At 33.4% G+C, this 24,629-nt stretch overlaps 3 protein-coding genes across 9 annotated transcripts; 1 reads left to right on the forward strand and 2 right to left on the reverse strand.

The window, feature by feature from the left end:
• Window positions 1-388: 388 nt before the first annotated feature.
• On the forward strand, window positions 389-2,299 carry LOC133295597 (syntaxin-121-like). Of its 2 annotated transcripts, XM_061494435.1 has the most exons (3): window positions 389-545; window positions 582-1,077; window positions 1,827-2,299. In XM_061494435.1, exons 1-3 carry the CDS (start codon window positions 495-497, stop codon window positions 2,180-2,182), a joined length of 903 nt encoding a protein of 300 aa, XP_061350419.1. In that variant the 5' UTR covers window positions 389-494; the 3' UTR covers window positions 2,183-2,299. The 2 variants fall into 2 exon arrangements, with proteins under 2 accessions (XP_061350419.1, XP_061350418.1); XM_061494434.1 differs by having other exon boundaries at window positions 389-1,077.
• Window positions 2,022-7,791, reverse strand: LOC133295598 (33 kDa ribonucleoprotein, chloroplastic-like). Of its 5 annotated transcripts, none has more exons than XR_009749370.1 (5): window positions 7,328-7,791; window positions 7,033-7,134; window positions 6,109-6,400; window positions 5,866-5,995; window positions 2,022-2,112 (listed from the first exon to the last, which is right to left on the reverse strand). XR_009749370.1 is itself a non-coding variant. In XM_061494437.1 (5 exons), exons 1-4 carry the CDS (start codon window positions 7,703-7,705, stop codon window positions 5,867-5,869), a joined length of 906 nt encoding a protein of 301 aa, XP_061350421.1. In that variant the 5' UTR covers window positions 7,706-7,791; the 3' UTR covers window positions 2,022-2,112; window position 5,866. The 5 variants fall into 5 exon arrangements, 3 of the variants coding, with proteins under 3 accessions (XP_061350421.1, XP_061350420.1, XP_061350422.1); XM_061494437.1 differs by having other exon boundaries at window positions 6,104-6,400; XR_009749369.1 differs by lacking the exon at window positions 2,022-2,112 and adding an exon at window positions 4,147-4,423.
• A 2,151-nt stretch (window positions 7,792-9,942) lies between these two features.
• LOC133295601 (nuclear transcription factor Y subunit A-10-like) lies at window positions 9,943-15,461 on the reverse strand. Of its 2 annotated transcripts, none has more exons than XM_061494441.1 (6): window positions 15,330-15,461; window positions 14,367-14,690; window positions 12,655-12,761; window positions 12,493-12,561; window positions 11,413-11,553; window positions 9,943-10,703 (listed from the first exon to the last, which is right to left on the reverse strand). In XM_061494441.1, the coding sequence occupies exons 2-6, from the start codon at window positions 14,626-14,628 to the stop codon at window positions 10,305-10,307; spliced, it is 978 nt and encodes a 325-aa protein (XP_061350425.1). In that variant the 5' UTR covers window positions 14,629-14,690; window positions 15,330-15,461; the 3' UTR covers window positions 9,943-10,304. The 2 variants fall into 2 exon arrangements, with proteins under 2 accessions (XP_061350425.1, XP_061350424.1); XM_061494440.1 differs by lacking the exon at window positions 15,330-15,461 and adding an exon at window positions 15,129-15,214.
• Window positions 15,462-24,629: the final 9,168 nt, after the last annotated feature.

Below are 24,629 nucleotides of genomic sequence, written 5' to 3' on the forward strand. Positions count from 1 at the left end.
ATGCATTTTACTGAAATACCCTTCATTAATTCACCTAATATTTACAAAAAATACCCTTCATTAATCAAAACGACGTAATTTTTGAGTAGCTTTAAATAACCTTATCTTATTTAAAGTGCCCGAAAAAATATTTTTTTTTCATATATATGGAGCCGCCATTTGTGCAAGACTTACCAACTTTGAATAAAATAATCCGTGTTTTCCTAACTGTTTCTTATATAATCAAAATGACAGGTTCACATAGGATTGCAATTTGAACCAGTCTTGCCCATTTGCCATTTATTATTAGTCAAAGAAAAATCAAAACTCTTCGTTCAGAAGCACTGCATTGTATTATATAAATATTTACGTCCTGAAGCCATAAATTTGATCAAAATAGATACATGCTCATTCAGATTCTCTGATCATATTCAATTACACTCAACTTCCCGAAAACCCTTCTCTCTGATCCATTCTTTTTCTGCGTATAACCGAAAACCAAACCCACAAAAAACATGAACGACTTGTTCTCCGGCTCCTTCTCCCGCTTCCGCAACAACGAGCAAGTCTCCCCGGACAACAACAACCACCACGTCATCCAGATGACCGCGGCGACATCATCATCGCCGCCGTCTGACGGCGGCGTCGTGAACCTTGACAAATTCTTCGCGGAAGTTGAAACGGTGAAGGAGGAACTGAAGGAGCTTGAGCGTCTCCACGAGAGCCTGCGTGGGTCCCACGAGAAGAGCAAGACCCTTCACAGCGCCAAAGCCGTTAAGGATCTTCGGTCCCGCATGGACGCTGACGTGGCACTGGCCCTCAAGAAAGCCAAGCTCGTCAAGGTCCGGCTCGAGGCGCTCGACCGGTCCAACGAAGCAAGCCGGAACTTGCCAGGTGGAGGACCCGGTTCATCCTCGGACCGGACCAGGACCTCCGTTGTGAGCGGATTGAGGAAGAAGCTGAAGGATTCAATGGACAGCTTCAACAACCTCAGACAACAGATATCCTCCGAGTACAGAGAAACCGTACAACGTAGATACTATACTGTCACCGGAGAGAACCCTGATGATAAAACCATTGACCTCCTCATCTCAACTGGTATATATCGTTTCACAAAACTTTATATTATAAAATGTTCATAACCTCTTCACCTTGTTTAAGAAACTTTTGTTTGTGTTCCATAGGTTAAAATAATTCTTAGGAGCATAATATAAATTCAAGTTTTTGACAATTTTGAATTTTTTTATGATCAAACTCAAAGGCCAAACATTAATTAAGAGTTTCATGTCATAACTACTTGTGTGTATTAGAATTCAAAAGAAAAATACAATATTAATTATTGATTCAAGTTGTCATGAACTTATTATAATTAATCAAAGGTTCAAGTTTTAGAATATAAAGAAAATGATGTTGGAAGAACTATTCCTAAATAGGTCCAATAATACTTGAATCGGACTAATTAGTAGATAAAGGTCTATTGTTACCTATTGAACGATGAACGTGTAGGAATAAATTTTTTGTTATATTTATGAGTACAATAGTAGAGGGCGAGTTGTGAAGCAGTAATATAATTGATCACGAGTTTGAGTAGAGGCACATGAAATAATGTCCTTGCAAAATACAAGAATAAGGATGCATACAATCTGTCATCGTCCCTAGTATCTATCAATAGAATAATACCCAATTTATTATAATGCATTTTGTATTGTGAATTATTTTTGTATTCAATAAAATTTACTTAATAACATGAGAATGGTAGAATTTTTTTTTTTTTTTTTTTTTTTTTTAAGATTGTTAATTAGGGTGCACTTTAAGATTGATGGTACATAATAATTGTGGTGGAGCAGGTGAAAGTGAAACTTTCTTACAGAAAGCCATCCAGCAGCAAGGTAGAGCTAGTGTAATGGACACCATCCAAGAGATTCAAGAGAGGCATGACACGGTGAAAGAGATAGAGAGAAATCTGAACGAGCTGCACCAAGTGTTCTTGGACATGGTTGTGTTGGTCCAAACCCAAGGTGAACAATTGGATGACATTGAGAGCCACGTGGCACGAGCCAATTCGTACGTGAGGGGTGGGGTCCAGCAGTTGCATATTGCTAGGAAGCACCAGAAGAATACCCGAAAGTGGACCTGCATTGCCATTATAATCCTGCTCATTATAATCTTGATTATAGTTCTTCCTATTGTTTTAAGGAAGTGACATTTTCAAAGGTGGACTAGTTCAAAGCTTATCAGTCAAGTCAACGATCTTTGGCATTGCATTAGAAAAATACCTTGCTTTTGTAATCAATATTGTTTTTGGTCACATGTGTTGCTTTACCCCTTCCATATATTGGTACCTGCTTGAAGATTGGGACGTTTTAGCTTAGTTTCTAGAACCTCATGGTCATGGTCCTTCAGGGTACAAGTTACTATGTAAGACTTAACTACCATGATATGAAGAGACCTCAATGAAGCGATTTTATCCCGTTTTGAGGTATGTGTGAGGAGAAGGGAGAGGTGATTGTTCATGGTGGTAATTCTTTAATTTGCAGATATGTATTTTTTTGGCTTTATTGAATTTTAAATATATAGCTGTGTGCTATGTGTGAATTACCTAGTTTATATGTTGCAGGATTGAGTTCAATTGTTTTGCACTTTTATGCTGTTGTACAAAAGAATAGCACCTTATTCAATAGCATTACTTTCACATACTTTTGTTATTGTTGTTATTTTTATTTCGTTAAAAGTCTTTGCTTCTACTATTAATATTTTCCATACAAAAGTGTTAGCTTGAAATTATAAAAATATATATACATAATCTTGGAGAAGCATAGCAATTCAGGCGATGCACCTTAAGATGACCCGTAAATAGCGCTATAAATCCCGTAAATCGACATATGTCAGCTTAGACCTAATCTAATATATTAATAAAATAAAATATGCTCATATTTTTAAACAAGCAAATTTACAAAATAGGCCATAAGATCTAAAAGTATACAAACTAACTTATATCATATTATTTAAAATAAAATAAAAATTTAAATGTATTTCAATAATATTATTTTTATTAGCTTTATGTTGATAAGTTTTGAAGATTTGATAGACTTAAATATAAACAATCTAAGAAACTTATGCTAGATGTTTTGATTTTCGAATATAGGCCATGACATGCCTAAAGTTTAACTTGCACAAGATTAATAAGGCAAGCCACACTAATAATTGACTTAATTTTGCATTACGTTTTAATTTTTTTAGCCTGACTAGACTTGAATCAATTAAGTTACCATAAATATAGTTTAAGAAAATATTTAAATAAAAAATACTTTTTTATTTATTTTTTAAAAAACTTATTTTAAAACGACGTAATTTCGATCAAATTTATTGAAAAAAAAGTCAACTCAATTACCCAAACCGACCAAGATCTAATTTGGTTGTTAAAAGAAAATTCTAATAACAAAATCAAACCTAACTCGATTTGGTTTTTACTTTTATTCAAAACCAACCCAAAGTGACGTGATGTCTGTATATAAAATAAGAGTATGGTAAATCAAATAATAAATTTATCTCTCCTTTTGGATGTTTATAATTTTCCATGATCATAAAAATAAGTAAGTGTTCATAAAATATAGAGCAAATGTTCATTTCAATCTTTCAATGAATATACTTGACATCATATTAGTCTTCCATTTAAAAATATATCAAATTAGTTGTCAAAAGATATATGCAATATAAAATTGAACCTTTAATGTCATTTCTACCATCACATCAGTATTTTAAAACTCGGACCGGTCATCAACTCGGTCGAGTACTGAATTACTAGATCATTGATTCAATCGGATTCAACCAAATTTACTGTTCACATATTAAAAAAATATAAACATATTACTTATATTAAAAATTCACATAAAAAAACTATCAATGGGCTTTAAATAATAAATTGGTTTTCAGTGATAGCAAATATTATATACTTGTAGGCTTCTAGCTCTAGACCATATCTTAACATTGGATTAAAATTGTAATATAAGCTAAATGCATCTTTTGTACCTTCACATAACAAAAATAAACTAAATCATGATAACAAATAGTAGGCATGAAATATATACTAAGGAGAAAGTGTCCATCGTTGAAATGAGACTATCAGTGTTTATCCCCACTTAACTTCTTGAGATCATTATAAGATGCAACTAAATTATATAAACGAACTGCACTAATCAAAAATATCTTCTTGTTTTTTCCTTACTTTTTAATCATATTTATTACAAAATATGAATATGATTTAATTCAAGAGTTCTCAGTAATAAAGAAAAAAGGGTCAACCGGGTCACTGAGTCTCAATCGGGTCAACCGGTCCAAACCAAGTTGACTACAGAACCGGTTCAAATGACCGCTTGGACCGAGGAAGCCACCGAGTCATCGAGACTTGGGTCGACCCGGCTGGTCCGAGCCGATTTTTAAAACACTGCATCATATTGGTAGCTAAAATAACATCAAATTGGTTCTTGAAAACGAAAAAAATGACATTAAATATTACTGAAGAAACAATTTGATGTCAATTTTTAATGAAAAACTAATGCAATGTCACATATATATTCGGAGAACCAAAATATATGATTACTTTCAAGTTTAATAAGGGAGAATTTAGGAGGGATTATATGAAAATGGCTCATTTTCCTCCTTTAATTTTAAAAACTTTAAAACAAGAGTGAGGCTTACTTACAGCCTTTCCTTCAATTCTCTTACATCAAAAAGTACCATAATGATATCTCATGGCAGACTACAAAGCACGGACACGCTTTATTTTTGAAATTGTGCGTGTCGGATACAGACACGCTCCGACACGTTCAAACACGCGGTCAACATTTTAGGACACGTGGTTAATTTTCCGACACGCTCCGACACGTTTTTTCGACACGCAGTCAACTTTTTACGACATGTGGTCAACGCTGGGACACGTCTTTTTTTTTTTACTCTTAATTTTATTTTATTAACTAAAAATAAAAAAATCATTTATAAATTAATTTTTTTCTGTTATGAAATTTGACATGAAAAATTAACAAGATACGAAAAATTATTTTTGTTTATATTTATGTTATGAAATTTGAATATTTGATTGGTTATATAACTTATTATGGACTGTTATATCTATTAAATATAAATTATATTATATATTTTTATAATATTATTTAATATCAAAACGTGTCCCGACGTGTCGAAATATGCCATTTTTTAGAATTAACGTGTCGTCGTGTCCGTGTCCGTGTCCGTGTCCGTGTCCGTGTCCGTGTCCGTGTCCGTGTCCGTGTCCGTGTCCGTGCATCATAGATGGCAGATGTAGCCAATGTGAGGGAGTAATGGATCTAAGTTCATGTGAAAAATTCTCAGCTGTCCATATACAAATGAATGGTAATGGAAGAATGTATTAAGATAAAGAGCATAAAAAAGAAAACCATTGATTTGTATCTGGTCGGCTGAGGTCCTCTCATATGACCTTATGTCACATGAGAGCATCTATTCCCATGTGAGGGAGGCTGTGCATAGTGGTAGAAGTTTGTACTTAGATATAATGAAAAATAAAAAATAAAAATGATGAGGCTTTTATGCTGCATTCATTATTTTTCCAAGTGCCAACAGCATAAAGTTCAGGACTAGAGGTTCTGATCTATGTTCCCTTAGCTTCCATTACAGAGCTACAGAATTAACATCAACCTTTTATATATGTCCAGTTCCAGTATATGTTCAGTAACACAGATACATCTCACAACTGCCTTAAGGTGTAATTAGTGTATATGCCAATGTGACTAATAATTGACTACAAATATGACAGGAGGAGCACTGTGCACAAAGCTAAATGGAAGAACATATGTACTTTTTTGCAGGCAAAAATAATGCTCAATCATATACCTCATGTGCTGACACTAAGCAGCATTTCCAAGCTATGAACATTATTTCCTGTATTTTCATCAATTACCAGAGGAGATGATGGCTTTTTGTCTGCAGCCGAATTCAGTATTAAGGGTCTGCCTTGAATCTCCTGAAAACAGTACATTACAAATGCAAATAAAGTGGTTACATAGTTAGATTAATATGTAACAAGATTAACACACAAGTTGCAAAACTATTCTACCAAAATTGTTCATACCACACCATTCATATCATTCAAAGCAGCCTCTACATCCTTGGCAGTTTCAAAAGTGACAAATCCATATCCCCGAGATTTTCCTCTGTTCCTTTCATAGATGACCTTGGCACTCAGTAAGCCTGGCTGCTCAGCAAAGGCATCTCTAAGACCCTGGGAAGTCAAACCCCAATCAAGGTTTCCAGCATAGATCTTGTGAGGGCTGTCTACATAGCCTTTGTATTTTGAACCCATTACTAGCCCTTCATCTCCTTTGGGAACTTTAGGGACGTTTACCTTAATAATCCTACCTCCAACTTGCTGTTAACATAGCCATTCGAGGTTATCAATTCGCAATTCAAATCGGGAATAGCCAAGTTAGTTTTTGAAACATGAATCACAAATCGTATCGAATCAATTGTAAGATTGAGAGACATAATAAAATAGCTTGAAATATATCACATAGATGATGGATAATGCACAATGCAATGTTTTAAACTCGGAAACTAGAAATTGACAAAATAATTTAATCAGAAGTCTTGAAAAACAAAATCATAAGTCATAACCGAATCACATAAAGTGACCACACGAAGCTTATGTTTCAAAAGAACGAAAGAAGAGTAATGATATAACCAAATAAGCAAGTGATTGTGTGAAGCCTCTGTTTCACAAGAATAAAAGCGTTTAACATTCAATGTGCAACTTACACCAGCTTAAAATGATCCTGGCCCTTAATAAATTACCATCCAAAATAATATAATAAGACAAGCCAAACTAAAATGGGATCTCCAACTAATTGATAACCAAGTTTTGATAGTGCAGGAAGTTATTTTGGTTGTGTCCATCTTCACAAATCACAATATTATAATAGAAAGAGTACCCTCCTTTGCAATATGGATTCTTTCATTTTCAATGAACAATGAAACACTCATATGAGAATCAACGTCACTTACAGAGCCATCAAACATTCGAATTGCTTGTTCAGCATCCTCAACGCTCCCCATTGTAACAAACGCAAACCCTCTGCTTCTATCCGTAATGTCATCATACACAATCTACATTATTCAATCCAACAAAAATAGGCACAAACACAATCCAAAATAAGATTATATTAACATAACCCAATAAAAAAAATCTTAAATTTATCAACCAAACAAGAAAAGAATCACAAAAACTGAAAAGGGGTGGGAAAGAGAGTAAAGAAAAAACATTATATGCAGAAGAAGAAGGGGTAGGGAATTTGCAAACCTCCACAGAGACAACATTGCCAGCTTCACCAAAGAGCTCAGCCAATTGGGAAGAAGGCAATGAATAAGGTAAGTTTCCCACAAAGAGTCTCTCTGATTGGTTAGAGTGTGACACCTTTGGCTCTGATTTTTGGAAGGTTTCAGGTTCAGGGTCTTCTTGAGTGACTTGGAAATTGTGGGAGGAAACTGAAGGCAGGTGAAGATGGTAGGGTGAGAGATGAGAAATAGTGAAAAGTTTGGGCTTGAGGTTGAGGGGTTTTGGGGATTTGGTTCTTTGTGGGAAGTTAAGGGTGTGTGAAATGGAAGAGTTGGTGAAGGAGAGGATATAGATTCTGTTGCAGATAGAAGATGAAGCAGTAGGTGTAGAAGCCATGCTCATGGAGACTGACACCCTAAAAAATCAGACAGGATAAACCATTTTTGCAGGTAATAGGTTTGGAAAAGACTAAAATTATGTATTGGTGTCTAGAAATTTACAACAGCCACAATTCCAAATAAACTTTTTTTTTGGGTTAATTTCATCTTTTTCTTCTTCAGTTGCTACGCCTTTAAAATAGGAAAAAGACAAAAAAAAAAAGAAAAAAAAAAAAAGAAGAAGCTTAATTACATGTTTATTATGCACGATTTGGTCTTATAGTTATTTTTTTCCTTCCAAATTTGTTTTTTTTATGTAAATAAATCAAGTCCTTATTTTTTTAAAATGAAGAGTCCATATTAAAAAAAAAACAAAATAAAGTTTTCTAATTTTTTTTTTTTTTTTTTTTGATAACAAGTTTTCTAATTTTTAACATAGATTGGTTCTGGTTCGCCAATTTTTCGCATACTTCATCTTAGATGTCAAGACAAGAACAACTCCACGTTAAATTCTATAAAATACTTTAGAGAGTTAATTCTCTTTAAATAATATTCGGGATTTGTCTCTGTTTTTCTGTATCAGTTTTTAAATTCATTTTTTTAGGTATAGGATATTATGATTTTTATTTTAACTATTTCTCTCTAACATTAACTTGTTAAATTACAATGTCAATTGATTTTTATTATTTCTCTTTTTCTTGAAATTGTGATATAATAATATTAAAAAAAAGTAGATAGAGCATACATAAAAAAAATATATAAATTTTTTTTATATATGTAACTTTGAATGAGACAACAAAAAATTTGGGATAGTATATTATACCTATTTTTTTCAGGTTTATTTTACTTATTTATCTCCAATACTGGTGAATAAGAATTTCAAGAGAAGAGAGAAAGAGTAAAAGATTTTGATATAACATGTTAGATATAAATAAATAAGATGGGTATACAAAATGAGGAAGGATATTGTAACAACCAACTAGTGTTACTACTAATTAATTTTACCGTTAGATCAATTATGTTGATCCAATGATTATATTTATTTTCATCTTTGTATGGTTACGATTCCCCATATATAATACTTTATATTTATTTTCACTATAATTCTCCATATTTAATGTTTTCACATTAAATATAGGGAATCATAATCATACAAATACAAAGATGAAAATAAATATAACTGTTAGATCAACATAATCGATCTAACGATGAAATCTGATTGATAGTAACATTGATAATAATATTAGTTAGTTGTTACAATATCCTATCCCACGAAAAATAAGTAGGTAGAATATTATATATGGGGAATTTTTTGATAAGCAGTTGAGAAGTTTCTTGTTTGGATGAAATAAATAATGTTATGAAGTGACATGATTCAAAATGAGGGAGTCATTGTGCAGGATCCGCTAACTCTTACCACCTTATCTACTTTAACCTAGTGGCTCCTGGGATCCACCATGAGCATTCTTATTATCTTATCCTACTTAAATCACATTTCTTATTTTCTTAATCAAATTTTGGAGTTACTTCATTTATCTTGTCCACATTAATAACCAAGTGTTAGGAGGAAGAACTTCCCTATGTAGTTATCTTCCTTGTGAGTATGTATGGGCTTCCGCAAGTCTAATTTGCCCTAAACAATATTGAAATCACACTCAACATCCAAGAATGGGATTAGATAGGTGTAAATTATTTAGCATCTGCTTTAACGTTTTTTTCTTTCATAAACCAAAAAAAAATGATATCATGAAAATAAATTTTTAAAAGCTTATTAAAATGTAACTTAATTATACATTACAAACATATCCCTCTTAATAGAATATGAGAAATATATTTCTGCAGTTGTTGCAGAAGTTTTTATCTGCTAGATATTATGTACTTTTCGAAATATATAGTGTAATTTTTTGTCACGAACTTTATTACAAGGGAATCCACTCCTTTGTTTTCAAAAAAAAAAAAGGGGCCCACTCCTTTTTTGTGGGATCCATTTCTTTTTTTGTGAGAGTCGCAGACAAACTTTCCTATAACAATTGCAGACTTAAACCCATAGAATATATGGGGATGATCATTCTTGTCATTCAGCTCATGGATTGATGTGGCTACCAAGACCACCAATTTTTCTTGAAATTTGTCTACCTCTTGTTCCTTGTAGGAAACTAGACCTCCATATTTTCCAAATGCAAAAGACAATATAATTTTAACATTTCCAGAGGAGAAATCCAGATCAATATTTTATTTTTGTAACAAAGATCACATGCCAAAGTTCAAGAATACATTGCTCCACAAAAGTCAGAAATCCAGAATAAAACACCAAGCCTAAACATGATTAAAGAAGCACACATATAGCTAGAATTCATGCTTTTATTTGAACAGAAAGACACATCATAGTCTAATGTATCACAAAGACAGAAAAAAAAAGTACTATATAGTTATAATGAGCCAAGGATGAGTTGCCTGAGCACCAGCCAAGAATGATTTGCCTTAAAACCAGATGTTGGGGCAAGCCTCCAGAATGAAATTTGTCACAGTAAACACTTGAAACTGCAACAAAACTTCTTCATCTGGTTGCAGCAAGGATGGGGTTTGGTGCAACATTGCACCAAGCCCACTAATCTCCTTGCCAATCAAATCTTAAGGTTACAGCAGTTTCCTGCTGCTGCAACCCAATTTGTAGGCATGGTACCTATCATATCTGCCAGAGTGTGCACAGAAGATCCAAGATGATTGATAGCAAAGCTATCAAGAGTTTCCCTTGAATACATGCTTGTCACCTCTGACCCTGAGATATTTGAACTGCTTCCATTTGTATCCTTTGATGTGTTTAAAGTTCCAACCTCAGATTGCAGGACTTCAGAACTCTGAGAGCCACTAGACTGCAATTTTTGGCCACCAGTTTTGTTCACTTCACTTCCAATTCCACTTTTACCATTTCCATTAGTAGAAGTTTTTGTGTTCAAGAATCGGCCACCGTTTCCTCTTGGTCTCCTCATTGCATGTAGATGGCGTGATTCATGCATATATGGCTTCAAGATAAACACAAAACTCAAATTGGTATAAAAAGGACTAAAGGAAACAACCCTATTTCACAAGTAGTCAAACATTGTCATGAGGAAAGAATGTGATTTATCTTTTGACTGAATAAAGGAGTATCATGCTGATGTTTATTAGCACTATCTTTGGTTATTTGAATATAAATTGCCTTCTGAATGAAATTATTATTTAAAAGCTCCAACTTATTTTATGGGTACTTTTCTCATAACTCATCGTCATACTATTTCTGCTTGACATAAGGGAAGGTTATACTTACTACCATTTTAGGTTTATCACTCTCATTATCTATTTGGTTATTGTTGGGTTAATTAGAAATCAACGGTTGAAAAAGAGAAAAAATTAGTTAACGTTGATTTCGAATTAATCTAACGATAACCAAACAGGTAGTAAGAGTAATAAGTTTAAAATGGTGGTAAATATAACCGCGCCCTTAACACAAATACAAAAGAATAACAGTGGTTTGCTACGGAATATAGCTAAGAAACAAAGTGATCTTTCCCCATTGTCTCTTGTCTTGCATTTAGAAGTGCAGATGGCTTTGGACCAAGACAATGATAATGAAACACTTTCCACATAAATTTGGTCAAAACATCCTATCACAACTACATTGTTTCAAGATCACATTATCCTCGTTAATTTTAGCATGACAAAAAGATTGAATTCTAATATGATGGATCATACCTTGCGACGTCTTGTCAATTTTTTCTCAAGTACAGCTTTTGCTCGGGATTGCCGGCGTCTGATGATTCCATGGTACTGCTTAGCATTTACATAAGTTGGTCCATCATCGGATGTCAAGTTAAGTGGAAGCATTATACGTCCCTAATTTATCAAACATGGATACATATATGAATTAATAATAGTGAAATATTTACAGCAGATAAACAAATGATAACCAAAAGCAGAAGATGAAGAATGCATACATAAACTGCAACTTAGACTGCATTGTATAATTTAATGTCAAGGGTTTAGTTCACTGCATTCCAATTTTGTTCTTATTTGTGTGTTAATAATATTAACTTCATATTGTCACCTTTTACATCCATAACGATAATATTGTTGTTTTCTCATTACTTATCTTATAATTTAAATAAAAAGGCTTATGTAACATGTCTAGAAGTTATGCAAAACCTTTGTTGCTCTTCTTTGATTTGGCATCAGAGTATAACATGGTGATGGTACCTAATTTCCCTACTACAACACATAACTTAAAATTAAGTACCAAATTAAAATTAGTATCTACAGTACAATGGAATTCACAACTATAACTTGAAGATGGGAACAGGATATATGCAGCAAATTGACAAATACATAGGAACTTGTTAATATATTATTATAGGACCAAATCTTATGCTGCTTGTTCAGAAATTTGCTTAAGGTTAAAAATTACTAGAATCAATCTTATGTATTTATTGAATTCTCTCTTTCTTCCTTAACAAGTAACTTATTCAATTGCCATTTGTTTCAAACCAAATAACTAAAACTCAGTAACTTCTATGGGCATGTCCAACTGCACATCCACATGAACGTGTAGATTATGGGTAGAGAGACATACAAACACAGTAATGACATATTTCAGAATTAACTAATTACATTTTAAAATAAGACTCATAAAAACACTAACAAGATAGATCTAAATTGATTTCTGGCTTTCTCATGTATGCATATACTATACATAGATCAAACAAATTCCCATTTAAGCATGTTGAAAGCATTGAATATTTTATATAGAATAAGAAGCTAGTTGAGGAAAAGACAAACCGAAATTTGAGGTCCATAAGTTGAGAAGAGCCCATAAAATTGATCCATGTAAGGATATTTTGCATAGATCTAACAAGGAAAGCATACCAAACATAAGGAATTTATGTCCAGCATAAATAAAATACCAAAACATCAAAGGGATCCTTTTGTGAGAAGTTTTACCATAGGCTGATTAAACCCTAGCTCAAAACGATTGTGGGGCTCAGCAAGAGATGACTGCAGTGATAAGGCCTGAGTTTTCTGTGCATCACCTGACATTTTACAATCATCTGAAGAAAACATGTCTGAATGGTCAACCACAAGAAAATTCAAGTTTCTCACTTCAAATATTTGTAAAAAGAATCTTTTCTTTAGTAATGTAAAGCAACCAAAACTTTAATATTAGTGTAAGTCAGTTAGCATAATATGAACACACTTTAATATCAGTAAATCAACTTGAAGTCTTTAGATCTTTCATATGTAGACATGTAATCAATTTCCTTGTGGTCATGGTAAGGGTGGAGCTAGAAAGGTTATGTTGGGGTGGCCAAAGAAGAATTTTTTTTAAGGGAATAATTAAAGAAAATGATAGTATGGTTTTGTTGAACTGTTAAAGGAAACAATTGAAGATAAATAGAGTTAAAGGACAAAATATTGTCACTTATTATTTTGTACCATTATGTTGCAGTGTTTAGTTATAAAGAGGAAGCATCTCCATCCCAAACATAATCCCACTATTCTATCATCCTCTATCTATACTTAATGCTTTTGCATTGTACATGACTGGATGGGAAACACTACCTCCACCCCTGAGCCATGGTAACCCATCATTCTGAACAATAAGCTCATTGCTTGCATATCTTTCTTCTCTCAACCAAGAATGTGTCTTTTAAAATAAAGGCCCTCATAACCAAGCTATTTATCCATGTCCTATTCATGGAAGCAAAAATAATTCAAAAGTTGACCATAAAAAGCTATGCCACAATGCATTTCCAACATCCAGAGCTCAATAAAAAGGAATATTGTTTGCTTTATCGGTGTCAAACTATGCACAGCCGTGCTAATCTTACTACGGATTACTTTCTTAGTAAGAAAAGTTCAAGAAGAGTGAGTAAATCATGCTGAAAGCAGGGAGGGCGATCAAAGCTTTCTAGGTTAATTGGAACTGGAAATTGAAATAGACAAATGAAATCATAGACTTGAAGATAAAGATATTTTTTTGTAGAAAGTTACATCAACACAATGAAGGGTACAATGAGATATTAAGAGGAGATATCTGAAATTGACTCAGGTCAAGTAGTTATGGAATGTAACACTTCTTTCATTCTTTTGAGTGCTGAACATTCTGTCTCATTTCTTCATTTAGATACTGTCATTCTCTTGTAAAACTTTGAACCCATCTATATTGGATTATTATATTATTATTGCTACCCAACTCGAATCTGACTAGTCAAGTAATCGATGAACCGATAGATAATATTCAAAATAAAAAAGGACATAAACTCATTACACATCCTAAGTTATTCCTTAGCTATTTAGGAGAATTGGCAGTAATTTCAGTGCAAAATGGAAATTAATTTATACAAAAGTAATTTTCATTTTCAAAAAAGAGTAGGCCATCTAAATCTGCAGATCCCCTCAATTTACCTTCCCCAGAACAGAAAAAATTGCACAATTTACATGTTTCTTTATCATAAGCCAGCTCTCATGATACCCATCTCCCAAATTTTTATGGCAAAAAGATGGACTAGAACTAGTGTTTGTGATATCAATCTGTTGTATATATAAAGTCACAACCATTTCAACAATTCATATAAATGCCTAGTTTGGTATAATCATGAGTAGCAAATTATGAAACTCTAATAGAGACACACATCCAAAATTATATTAAATACCTGGAAAGATGGTAAATTGGGTTGTATGTCCTTTATCCAACAATTGTTCAACTCCTCGTACTGATTGCTTACTTGTAGCAAATTGGTCTACAAAATTGGAAAGCTCCAATGAAAAGGGTTTCATTTGGCCACAAGATTCTCCATAAACTGATTGAGACCCAAAAGCACTCCACCATGGTGCTGAAGTTGCAGATGACAACTGTCCAACAGAATTGTGGACAATTCCTTCATGTTCTTTTAGATAAACAGTTTGCATCGCCATATCTAGCCTCCAATGTGATCCAAACGATAATTTATTCCTAATTTGATAAACTGAACTAATTCCTGTAAACAAAGATTGAAAAGTTAGTTACCAACACTAGTGAAATAATAGTACTCAATCAAAAGAACAACTTTCCAACAAAGACAAATAACAAGTGAGCTTGAACCATAGTTTATAAAAAAATTAGCATCAATAAAAACTTCAATTTCCATAGCAATCTATAAAGAAGTTTAAGATTATCCTAGAAAGCCAAAGCAATAAGGACTCAACACTTTGATGCTCCAAAATGAAACATGAGAGTGAAGATAAGGAGACAAAAGTAAGATGAGAAAAAAATAACTTCCAAGATTGAGTTGACAAGACCCTTTACTTCCAAGAATTAAAGGGTCAGTGGTAAAACCAAAAAACATACAAAAGAGCAATAAGTCAAGCTCAATAGATTGAGTTGACAAGACCCTTTACTTCCAAGAAGAATAAACAAAGATAGGGAGAGCATTCACATCTCAGAGAAGCAGAATAATGAGAAGCAGCATCAGTTTCTATGAAGAAGCAGATAAACCCCATTAGGTTGGAGTCATGTCTGTACTTAATGAGGCAAAAGTGCACGCATACTCATACAAAGAAGAGAGAGAGAAAGAGAAAGAGATAGTGAAGAACAAGCAGAAAGAGATTATGGAAGAGAGCGGATAAAGAAAGCTTACAAGTGCAATGAAACAAGAAGCCAAACCACCAATGGACTTTGGCATTCATGGATCACTAGTACCCCTCCCTTTAGTACCATGTTGTTCTATTTTTTATTTGTCAGTCTCTCTCACTCATCACTTCTCTTTTCACAATTTATAATTCAAAATTTATCCCTTGTTTTTAGATTACTTATAGAATAACTTGTATTTTCATATTCTGATTGCATTTTTAACATGTAAGAATATAACTTCAGACATATTAAATAATAATTTGAATATCAATTATAAAAGAGATTTTGATATATTCTGTATTATATCATTCTATTAAAAATATAACATGTAGCATCTCATAGCCACATATTTGGCTAATAATAAAATATTATTTATGCAAGATTTTTTATTTTTTTTTCTATTATTAAGTGGCCGCGCTTGCTTAAAATTGTTTATAGTTTCTACTGTAAAGAACCTTGGGATACACCACCCCAAAAGCTAGCTCAAAGGGTGGGAGTGCCCAAGGCCTTATAAATGCCATATTAGTTGCCCATCCAATCAATGTGGGACTATATATCTCAACACGCCCCCTCACGCAAGAGCCCTTTAGGCTAGAAGCGTGGAAATTGCACAGGCCCATTTTTGGTTTACCTTTTTGTGCTTTTTTTATTTTAATTCCACTTTTTAAAACGGGGGACGGTGAGGCTCTGATACCATGTAAAGAACCTTGGGATACACCACCCTAAAAGCTAGCTCAAGGGGTGGGAGTGCCCAAGGCCTTATAAATGTCATATTAGTTGCCCATCCAATCAATGTGGGACTATATATCTCAACATCTACCTTCCTCTTCTCTCCTTTTTGCTCATTCAAAGTTTGTCAAACTGAGGAGGGTGATGTATGGAGAACATGGCCAAACAAATGGCAATATTTTAACAGCCATGGAGCTATTAGTGGTAAAGTTTATTAACAGTTTTCATATTATATTATCCTCACTATTGCAAGTGGAAGTGGATTCTTCATGGTAAGTTTTTGATATTTGAATGAAAGGTGGTCCTGAGTTTGTATAGTTAGTCTTATGGTGCATGAGTTGGCTCTGGCCCATCAACTCATGTGAGAGGTGCCTCCCATTAGGAATAACCTCATTTTTCTATTGAAAACTTTGGTTATTCAAGAATCTCCCGTTTCTTTCTATGGGATTTGCTATGTGTGAATCTAATAGTTGTTTTCATCACTTAAAACATTCCTGCCCCTTGATAATTACATTTGACTTAACCAATTGATTCTTTTTAGTTTAAGTAATTTACACTTTGTTTCAAGATATTAAAACCTTTGAATTTTTTTTTTCCAGCATCCTTTTAAATTATTTACTTTTCGGTTTGCCCATGTAAAATGAGATGGTGGGGTGTAGATAAAAAGAAATTTACATACATTAACTATTCATAATTAGTTTCCTTCGTGCCTACGGTGTGACCTTTTTCTTATTATTTTTTTGTATTAAGCGCCATAATTTATTTGACCATATATTAAGTGTCATAATTAGCTTAGCTGGCATTAGAGAAACGGTTACCTATTCTTATAGCAGCAATTAATTAGTAACTCCTAATAAAAAGATGCCTGTTTACTAGACCTTGTTATCAATCATAGTTTTCCTTCATGCTTCTATTAAAATTTCAAAATTAATCTATATTTATCACTAAATTGTCTCACAAGTAAGCCAGACGAACTAAAATCTCATTAAATGATTAAACTTTCACAGACCAAACATGTAGAGTAAAAGAGCTAATTAATATCATACAAGTAATTAATATGGTCAAAGCAATTTCAATTTTGACTACTAATTATAGTGTCAGCTGTCCAAACTGAATAATACTCCTTTACTAAAAATAAGAAAAAATTAAACCCAGTGACAGTAAACATAAAAGGGTGGTGTGGTTTACCAAAAAAAGAAAAAAGAAAAAAAGGGTGGTGTGAAATAATTAAAGTTAAATAAATTATTTTTTTTCAACTTTAATAAGTGATATACCGAGTCTCCAATACTACATGAGTACTAGAAATATTTTTCATAATTATGTACACTATTCAACTGATCAATTAACTCATGCATGTTTCTCAACTAGCACCTAAATCCCGACATAATTGCATTACATACGGAGAATTTTAATTATATTAATTTCCAAAAGGCAAATTGGAAAGTTGAAGGCCAATTCAGCTTATGAAACTTTGTAGTACTTGTTAAGCTAGTTATGTCACATTCATAGAATCATTCTAGGAGATGATACAGTAATTAGATGGGACCATTTAAACTAGAACTTCTAGCCATGATAAATCACAAGTCAAATCTTTAGCCCTTTGGTATACAGTAACTACACTACAATGCACGTCTAAATGCCTTCACGCTTCAAGTTTGGGCTGTTTCTATGGCCGGCCATAGGAATTTCTGTGTTAAAATATAGTAACAAATTTAAAAGAAATAGTTTATAAAGATTTGGCTCTCCGAGTCATTGGAATTCAATCGCTGATATGCAGATTCTGCTTTGAGCTTCATTTTCATAAGCCGGCTAATTGTATTTAAGACCCAAAACATTTCCCATTTAAGGTGTCTAATAAAGTCAACTTTCACTTATCAAGAACTCCTTTGTGGCACCATATGGATCTTTTTCATCACCTTTGTTGCTTTCCCCCCTCTTTTGTGATATAAGAACTTTTATCACCTAATTATTATATTATATAAGTTTCTTCTGCAATTCAAAATAATATCGTTTTAGGATTTAATAAAAATATATATAAAGTATTTTAAAAAATTTATTTCTCTTGTATCATCAATTTTATTAAAATACCCTGCATTTTTTTTTAAAATTCCAAAACAACGTTATAGTGTATGAGATAAATTCATCTCTTATTGTAAGAAAAATATTAATCTCTTATTTAAATGAAATGACCATATATCTTTACCAAAAAAAAAAAAATGACCATATATAATTATTGGGTTCTTTTTTTTTTTGCCGTGAATACAAAGAAATTATTTGTGTTGATCCCAAAACGATATTTTTTTGAGATTGAAATCAATGTGTTTTTGTAATTATAATTTATTCAAGGTTATAACAATTTTTATCATTATAATATTTTAATTTTTCCACCTAAAATGATGTCATTTTAGAAGTAAATGTAGATAACTTCTATATATCAATAAAGCCATAATTTTTAACCACTAACTAAAAGGAAAAAAAAATGATAAGAGAAAGGTATTAGAGGGCAAGGAGCACACACATTAATATCAACGAGTTGGGACTTGTCATAGTTTTTTTATTCGTAAGATGCAGTCGCTGTCTCGAGTTTATCTTTATTGTTCCCTTTGTTATATATTGTGAGTCACAGAGATAAGTATGGATCTTTCTTCTTTTCTCACTGGTTTTTTTTTTTTTTTTTTTTAAATGATAAGTGTGAGGTTGGAATGGCTAATCAAATTGGAAAAGAATATATTAAAGAAATCAAATCTTACACCGCCTACTATGTCTTCCTGTTATGTTCTCCCTAACATAACAAATAAGGCAATTTATGGTATACTAGCATCCATTAATGCTATTGTTGAAAAAAAAGAAAAGAAAAGAGAAAGAAAGTGTTCCTCTCTGTTTTTAATAGTGTACTACATTTTAATTAGATTAGTTTGAAGGTATATATTGCACTTACTCTACATATAGAATCGTTGTTTACATTTTCAAAAAAATAAAAAAATAAATAAAAATCGTTGTTTACTCTCCCCTCTTTCTTTCTATGATGTAAGGTTATTTTCCTTTTATCTAAAACTATAGAAGATCTGTAACTCAAAAAAAAAAAAAAAAAACTATAGAAGATCAGAAACCTAGGAGCATCGAAGAAGATACCTAGTTATCTCCAAATTCTACAAAAAGTCATGGTGGGTCCTTATCATTTACCCCATAATTTATGTCCTACGTTTTCATCACTTGTCACATCTTCAAACGGTAGGTATTACTTTGGATTGAACGATAATGTTTATTTGAAAAAAAAAAAAAGACAAGGTCCATTGTCCCTCCTGTATTGTCAAGAAGTCGGAATTTTTGAAAATCCAAGAAAACTGTTAATATATTTTTCTTTTGTTTTTATTTCATAAATTTGTTTGCATTCAAGTAGTCAATATAAGTGTTGAAATTCAAAAGATATTGTTCCGGATGGCCCAACGCCATATTAACCAATGACTTAAGCCCATATCCTTTTTCTCTTGTTCACACTCAGTCCTACCAACTCACCAGCCTCTCTACCCCCAAGGCGATTGCATTCTTTAGGTGAAACACCAAAATGACTTACCTTGGGATTCCAACTCCCTAGGAGACCGCCTCAGACATCATAAGTGGTATCCCCCCTACCATCATACGTTGGCGTCGCCAGACGCAGAGGTCGCATCACTGCTATCATAGCAGTGTCAGCCACCCCTAACTGATCCTAAGGAGGGTTGACCTCCTCTCACCAACCCAGGAAGGATCGACCTTTCCTTCACCTATAAATACCCTTTCCCACACACAAGGAAGGGTATCTTATGTATCGTTATTCTGCTCATTTATCTTGAGTCACATACACACACATCCTACCCCCATTATCATCTGTTAGCTTTATACTTGGGATTGTATCTTCTAGCTTGGTCTTTACCTTTGCTAGAGGTATAACACATACAATGACTCTATCCCCGAAGGGAACATAGTGGGCTTATAGATCCCAACAATACAGATACATAGATAAATAATTTATTAATGATCAAATGCGAGTGAACATAATATGGGAAAAGTGTGTATCATTTTAAAGGATGTAAAGTTGTGTCATTTTAAGTGAGAGAAAGAGATCGATAAAGGAGGAGAGAGAGTGGACAAAAAATATAAATGTGTAGATCCCACCTCTTTGTGAGAGAGAAATGACATAAGTTGTGTCATTTAAAAGGACAAACACTTTTCTCATATAATATATGGGTTCGCTTTTTCTGCAGTTATTGCAGATAAATTATCTGCAGTAAGCCCAATATGACGTCGTTTTGGGGCAGAAATCATGATATTTTTGTAATTTTAATTTATTTTAGGATTATTATAGTCTTTATAATTATAATTTTCTAATATTTCAATCCCAAAACGACGTCATTTTGGAAGTAAATACAGATAACTTATCTGCATTAATTGCATAAATATTTTTCTGATAATATATATAGGTAATCTATGAGTGAAAAAGAAGGCTAAATAATTACAAAATCAATCATAATTGATAATGGAAACTAATCCTAATTGATTTCCATAAATCAGGGACATGATGATAATGAAATTTTTTCTAATTTTCTATTGGTCAAAATAATTTGGTTGATCTCACCCTCAATCATATCACTAATTGCTTTATTTTAGGAAGGAATCAATATCTAATTGGTCAACACTCTCCCTCAAGTTGGCCCATAGATATTTATCTTGCCTAATTTGTCAATTACTACATGATAGGTCTTTCATGATAAATCCATGACTTGGTTTTCATTTTTAATTGAGAACTCTCATGATCCAACTTTTTCTCTAATAAAATGACTGTCAACCTCAATATACTTGGTGTGATCTGTGATCATATTTGACAGAATTTCGGGTAATTTGGATCACGACTTTATTATCACATAATAGGTCCATAGGCTTAGAACATACCACTCTTAGATATTCCAGAACTCTTTGTATCCATAAAAATTGACACACGCCTTGTGGCATACCTTAAAATTATGCTTCTTTCACTAGATCAAGCAGTTATCTTTTGCTTCTAGCTCCTCTACGTGATAAGATTTCTTTCTATAAATGTGAGATATCTTGAGGTAGACTTCATTGTGGATTGATCTTCTAACCAATTTGCATTTGTGTAACCTTTTATTGCGGAAGTCTCAGTCGGTTTATATAATAACCCGAATAATTAAATTACACTAATTAGATATTAAAAGGTGTAATTATAGGGTCAATTAGAGGAAAAGCTAAATTTAGAGTCAAATCACTTTTTGGGACAAAAGTGAAAATAATACAAGTGCTTGGTTATACAATTTATGCAAAGTAGGTGAGATCCAAAATAAATTAAGTGTGTAATACACTTTTCATGAACCAATTAAGTTAAGGTTCCCAATTAGATTGCCTAGGATTGGATTGTAAAAAAGGATAGGAGTTAAGGGAAAAATGATCATCTCACCCCAAAGTATATTAAAAATCCTCAAGACACACACACTCATCCCATTTTCTTCTTCCTCTCTATCGACAACCCTCCCCTTTCCTCCATAGAAATTTTCGCTACCTCCATTGCTAAGTGAGAAATCCTTGGTTTCATCCTTGCAACTCACTAAGCTCTTCACTTTGAGAGAGACCCATATATTGTCTTCAACCTAGGAGCTTTATTGAGAGAAAATAAACCACCAAAATTATACCTATTTTTATACAACACTAGGGGATAGTCAAGGAAGGAGGTTTTGGTCTCTTGGAGGCTTGTAGACTTCTCTTTTCTAGTGGTTGAAGCCTTGAGGTAAGAAATCCTAACTCATTTTCAGCTTCCATGGAAGTTTCTTACTTAGGGTTCATGAGAAATTGGGTTATGAATTGTGATTTGGAAGTAATGAATTGATGGTTAGGTTATGCTCATTTGATGTAGGAATGTTGACCCTAGTGGTTGATTTGTAAAGAGATCTCCATTGGACCCAACCTTGATTTAGGGTTCCACTTTGGGGTTTCAAGAATTGTGGTAAATCCCTAAATTTATGATATTGTTAATATTAAAGGACATAGTTTGATTTTAATGTATATACATATGTATTAATTGGAACCACACCCTTTGAATAGGTATTGTGGGTGATTTTGGTGATAATGGATTTCTTGGGTCAAGAAGAATCTAGATGATATAACTTCAAAGAGGTAAACTCATGGACTTTAGAGTTAATCCTCTTTGTTGTTCCACTATACTGCATGAGGAGTAATGATTTTATGGATTGATATGCATTGTGTGTTTAAATGAGTGGTGATGCATGATATGATAATGTATGCTATATATAAATGCATGATTAAGGAGATTCCCTGGCCAAGAGAATATGAAATATGGACTTTCCTTGGAATCAGAGTTGCGTGGAGAAAATTTCTCGTGGTTGACAATATGAGCATTCCTGTGTTTGGCAAGTTGGCCAATGGAAAGGGTCTAGTGCTATTATAAATGAAATGATATAACACCTCGCATAATTAATTATAATATCAAATGTTTAATTGAGGGATAGAGGGTTCAATTAGTGAAAATCCTGAAATTTGGGGTCAAAATACCCATTAGGGACAAGATGATAATTTACCAATTGTGTAACCCTAGATAGTGAAATGATAAATCAGAGCTTAATTTAAGGAAAATAATACCAAAAATGGATTCAGAATGAAATTTGAAGTCCGTAGGCATGTTTTGAGAAATTTGATGAATAGTAATTTTCACCGGGTAAAATACTGTGGTATAATTTTATCGGTAAGAGTAACATTGGAAATACTGACCTAGGGAATAAAATATGTAGGGTTATGGTAAAATTAATGGATTGTGAATTTGGTGAATTAAATGGGTAGGTTTAAGTGAGTTAAGTGATAAGTGGGATCCACCTCCCACATAAATAAGTTCAAACAAATGTGGAGGGGTCATTTTTCAGCACACTCTCTCTCCTCTCTTCTTATCCCTCTCGCAGCTCTCCATCGTTTTTAGGGCTTTTAGAACTACCCAAATTCCACTTTGAGTTAGATCCATTTTATGAGAAACTACGAACTACAAACTTGTTCCCCTTGAGATTGTGAGTGTGTTCCATGTTGAGTGCATCTTGTGAGGAGCATTGTGTGAAAAGTTCTTCCTCCTTGAGCATTTTGAATTTGTTGAGTAAATGAGTAACTTTGGAGCTCTCTTGGCTCGATAAATTGATTGGAAACATATCCTAGGATCATTTGAAGACCATTGGTGGAAAGTTTCTACACTCTCTTGGAGTTTTCATGGAAGTCATAAAATGGATGAGTGTTTGGTTATATGTTGATGAGTTGTGGTAGTTAGGAGCATTAAATGGTATGTCTCCTTTGGAATTAAATGCTTAAAATGATGTATAATGATGATTGAACCAATAAAATTTATAGTGATATGTAAATTTTAACTTAGTGAAATTTATGGTTGGAAAGTGTTGAAAATTATAGTGGTTGATGGACCTTATGTGTAGTTATTGGGGAATTTAATATGGATGTTGGATTAACATGAAACATGTTTGAACTATTGAAATTGTCTTGGACCTTGCATGTTGTCACTAGTGGCTATGTAAGCACATTTGAGGGAAATTGTGGTTATGATCAATAAATGTGGTTGTTGGAGATGAAATATAAATTATTGGAGAGATTAAAAAAGAATGTGAATGAGAGAACCTTGAATTATGGCAATGTGTAATTTGGCCATGTGCATAGGGTTTAGGGCTAATGTTTATTCTTATGTGGTTTGGTATTAATTGTGTTTTGCGAAACATATGGTTGATCAGGGTACATTGATCAATGTAGGTTGCCTATCTCGAAATCCATAAAAGAGGGTTGAACTTGGAGCTAACGTTGAAGAGCTTGCTATAAGGAGTTCTTCCAGGTAAACTTTTGTTGTCCTGGGGTTAATCCCATGGTGTGTTTCACCACGCCCAAGTTGGGGGGTAGTAGTTGGATGTGTACTCTTTGATTCTGCATTATAGAGTATGTTCATGCATTATTAACATGTTGATTGACATGCGTGTGGCATGTTGTGTGATATTCTATTTTGATATCTGGCCAGTAGATTTGATTGTTTGGACTTCATTGGAATAGGCTCCTTTGAAGAGTTTCGGTCGGGTTTTATCGTGGGGCTGTTTCTGGGAGCGGTACTAAGGAGATCCAAACATTGGACTTTCGCTGGATAGGTCTCTGTTGGGAGTTCCAGTCGAGTTTTGCCGTGGAGTCACCTCAACCATGGGAGAGGCACAAGGAAGGTTCCCGGGAGTTGTATAATAGGGTCCTTGAATGAATCCTTGTGTGGATGTTCTTGGATGTGAGCCCAGTGATTGATATGATTTTGTATGTTATACTGTTCATATGTTTATCATAGCATGCACATTGAGTGAGCCAGTAAGATGATTGACACTTCAGGATCCTTGGTTTACTGAGATATATATGTATATCTCACCCCAAGTTTCGAGGCACCATTTAAGGTACTATTGATCAGATTGGAGCATCGGGTAAAAGGCCTGCTTAGAGGTGGAGATGGATATATGGAGTGCATATGCGTATATAGCATTCTGGATAGATTTCATTT

Source organism: Gastrolobium bilobum, unplaced genomic scaffold (assembly GCF_033153095.1).
Source record: "Gastrolobium bilobum isolate Gb01-03AN ecotype WA unplaced genomic scaffold, APGP_CSIRO_Gbil_v1 utg2393, whole genome shotgun sequence".
Lineage (NCBI taxonomy): Eukaryota > Viridiplantae > Streptophyta > Magnoliopsida > Fabales > Fabaceae > Gastrolobium > Gastrolobium bilobum.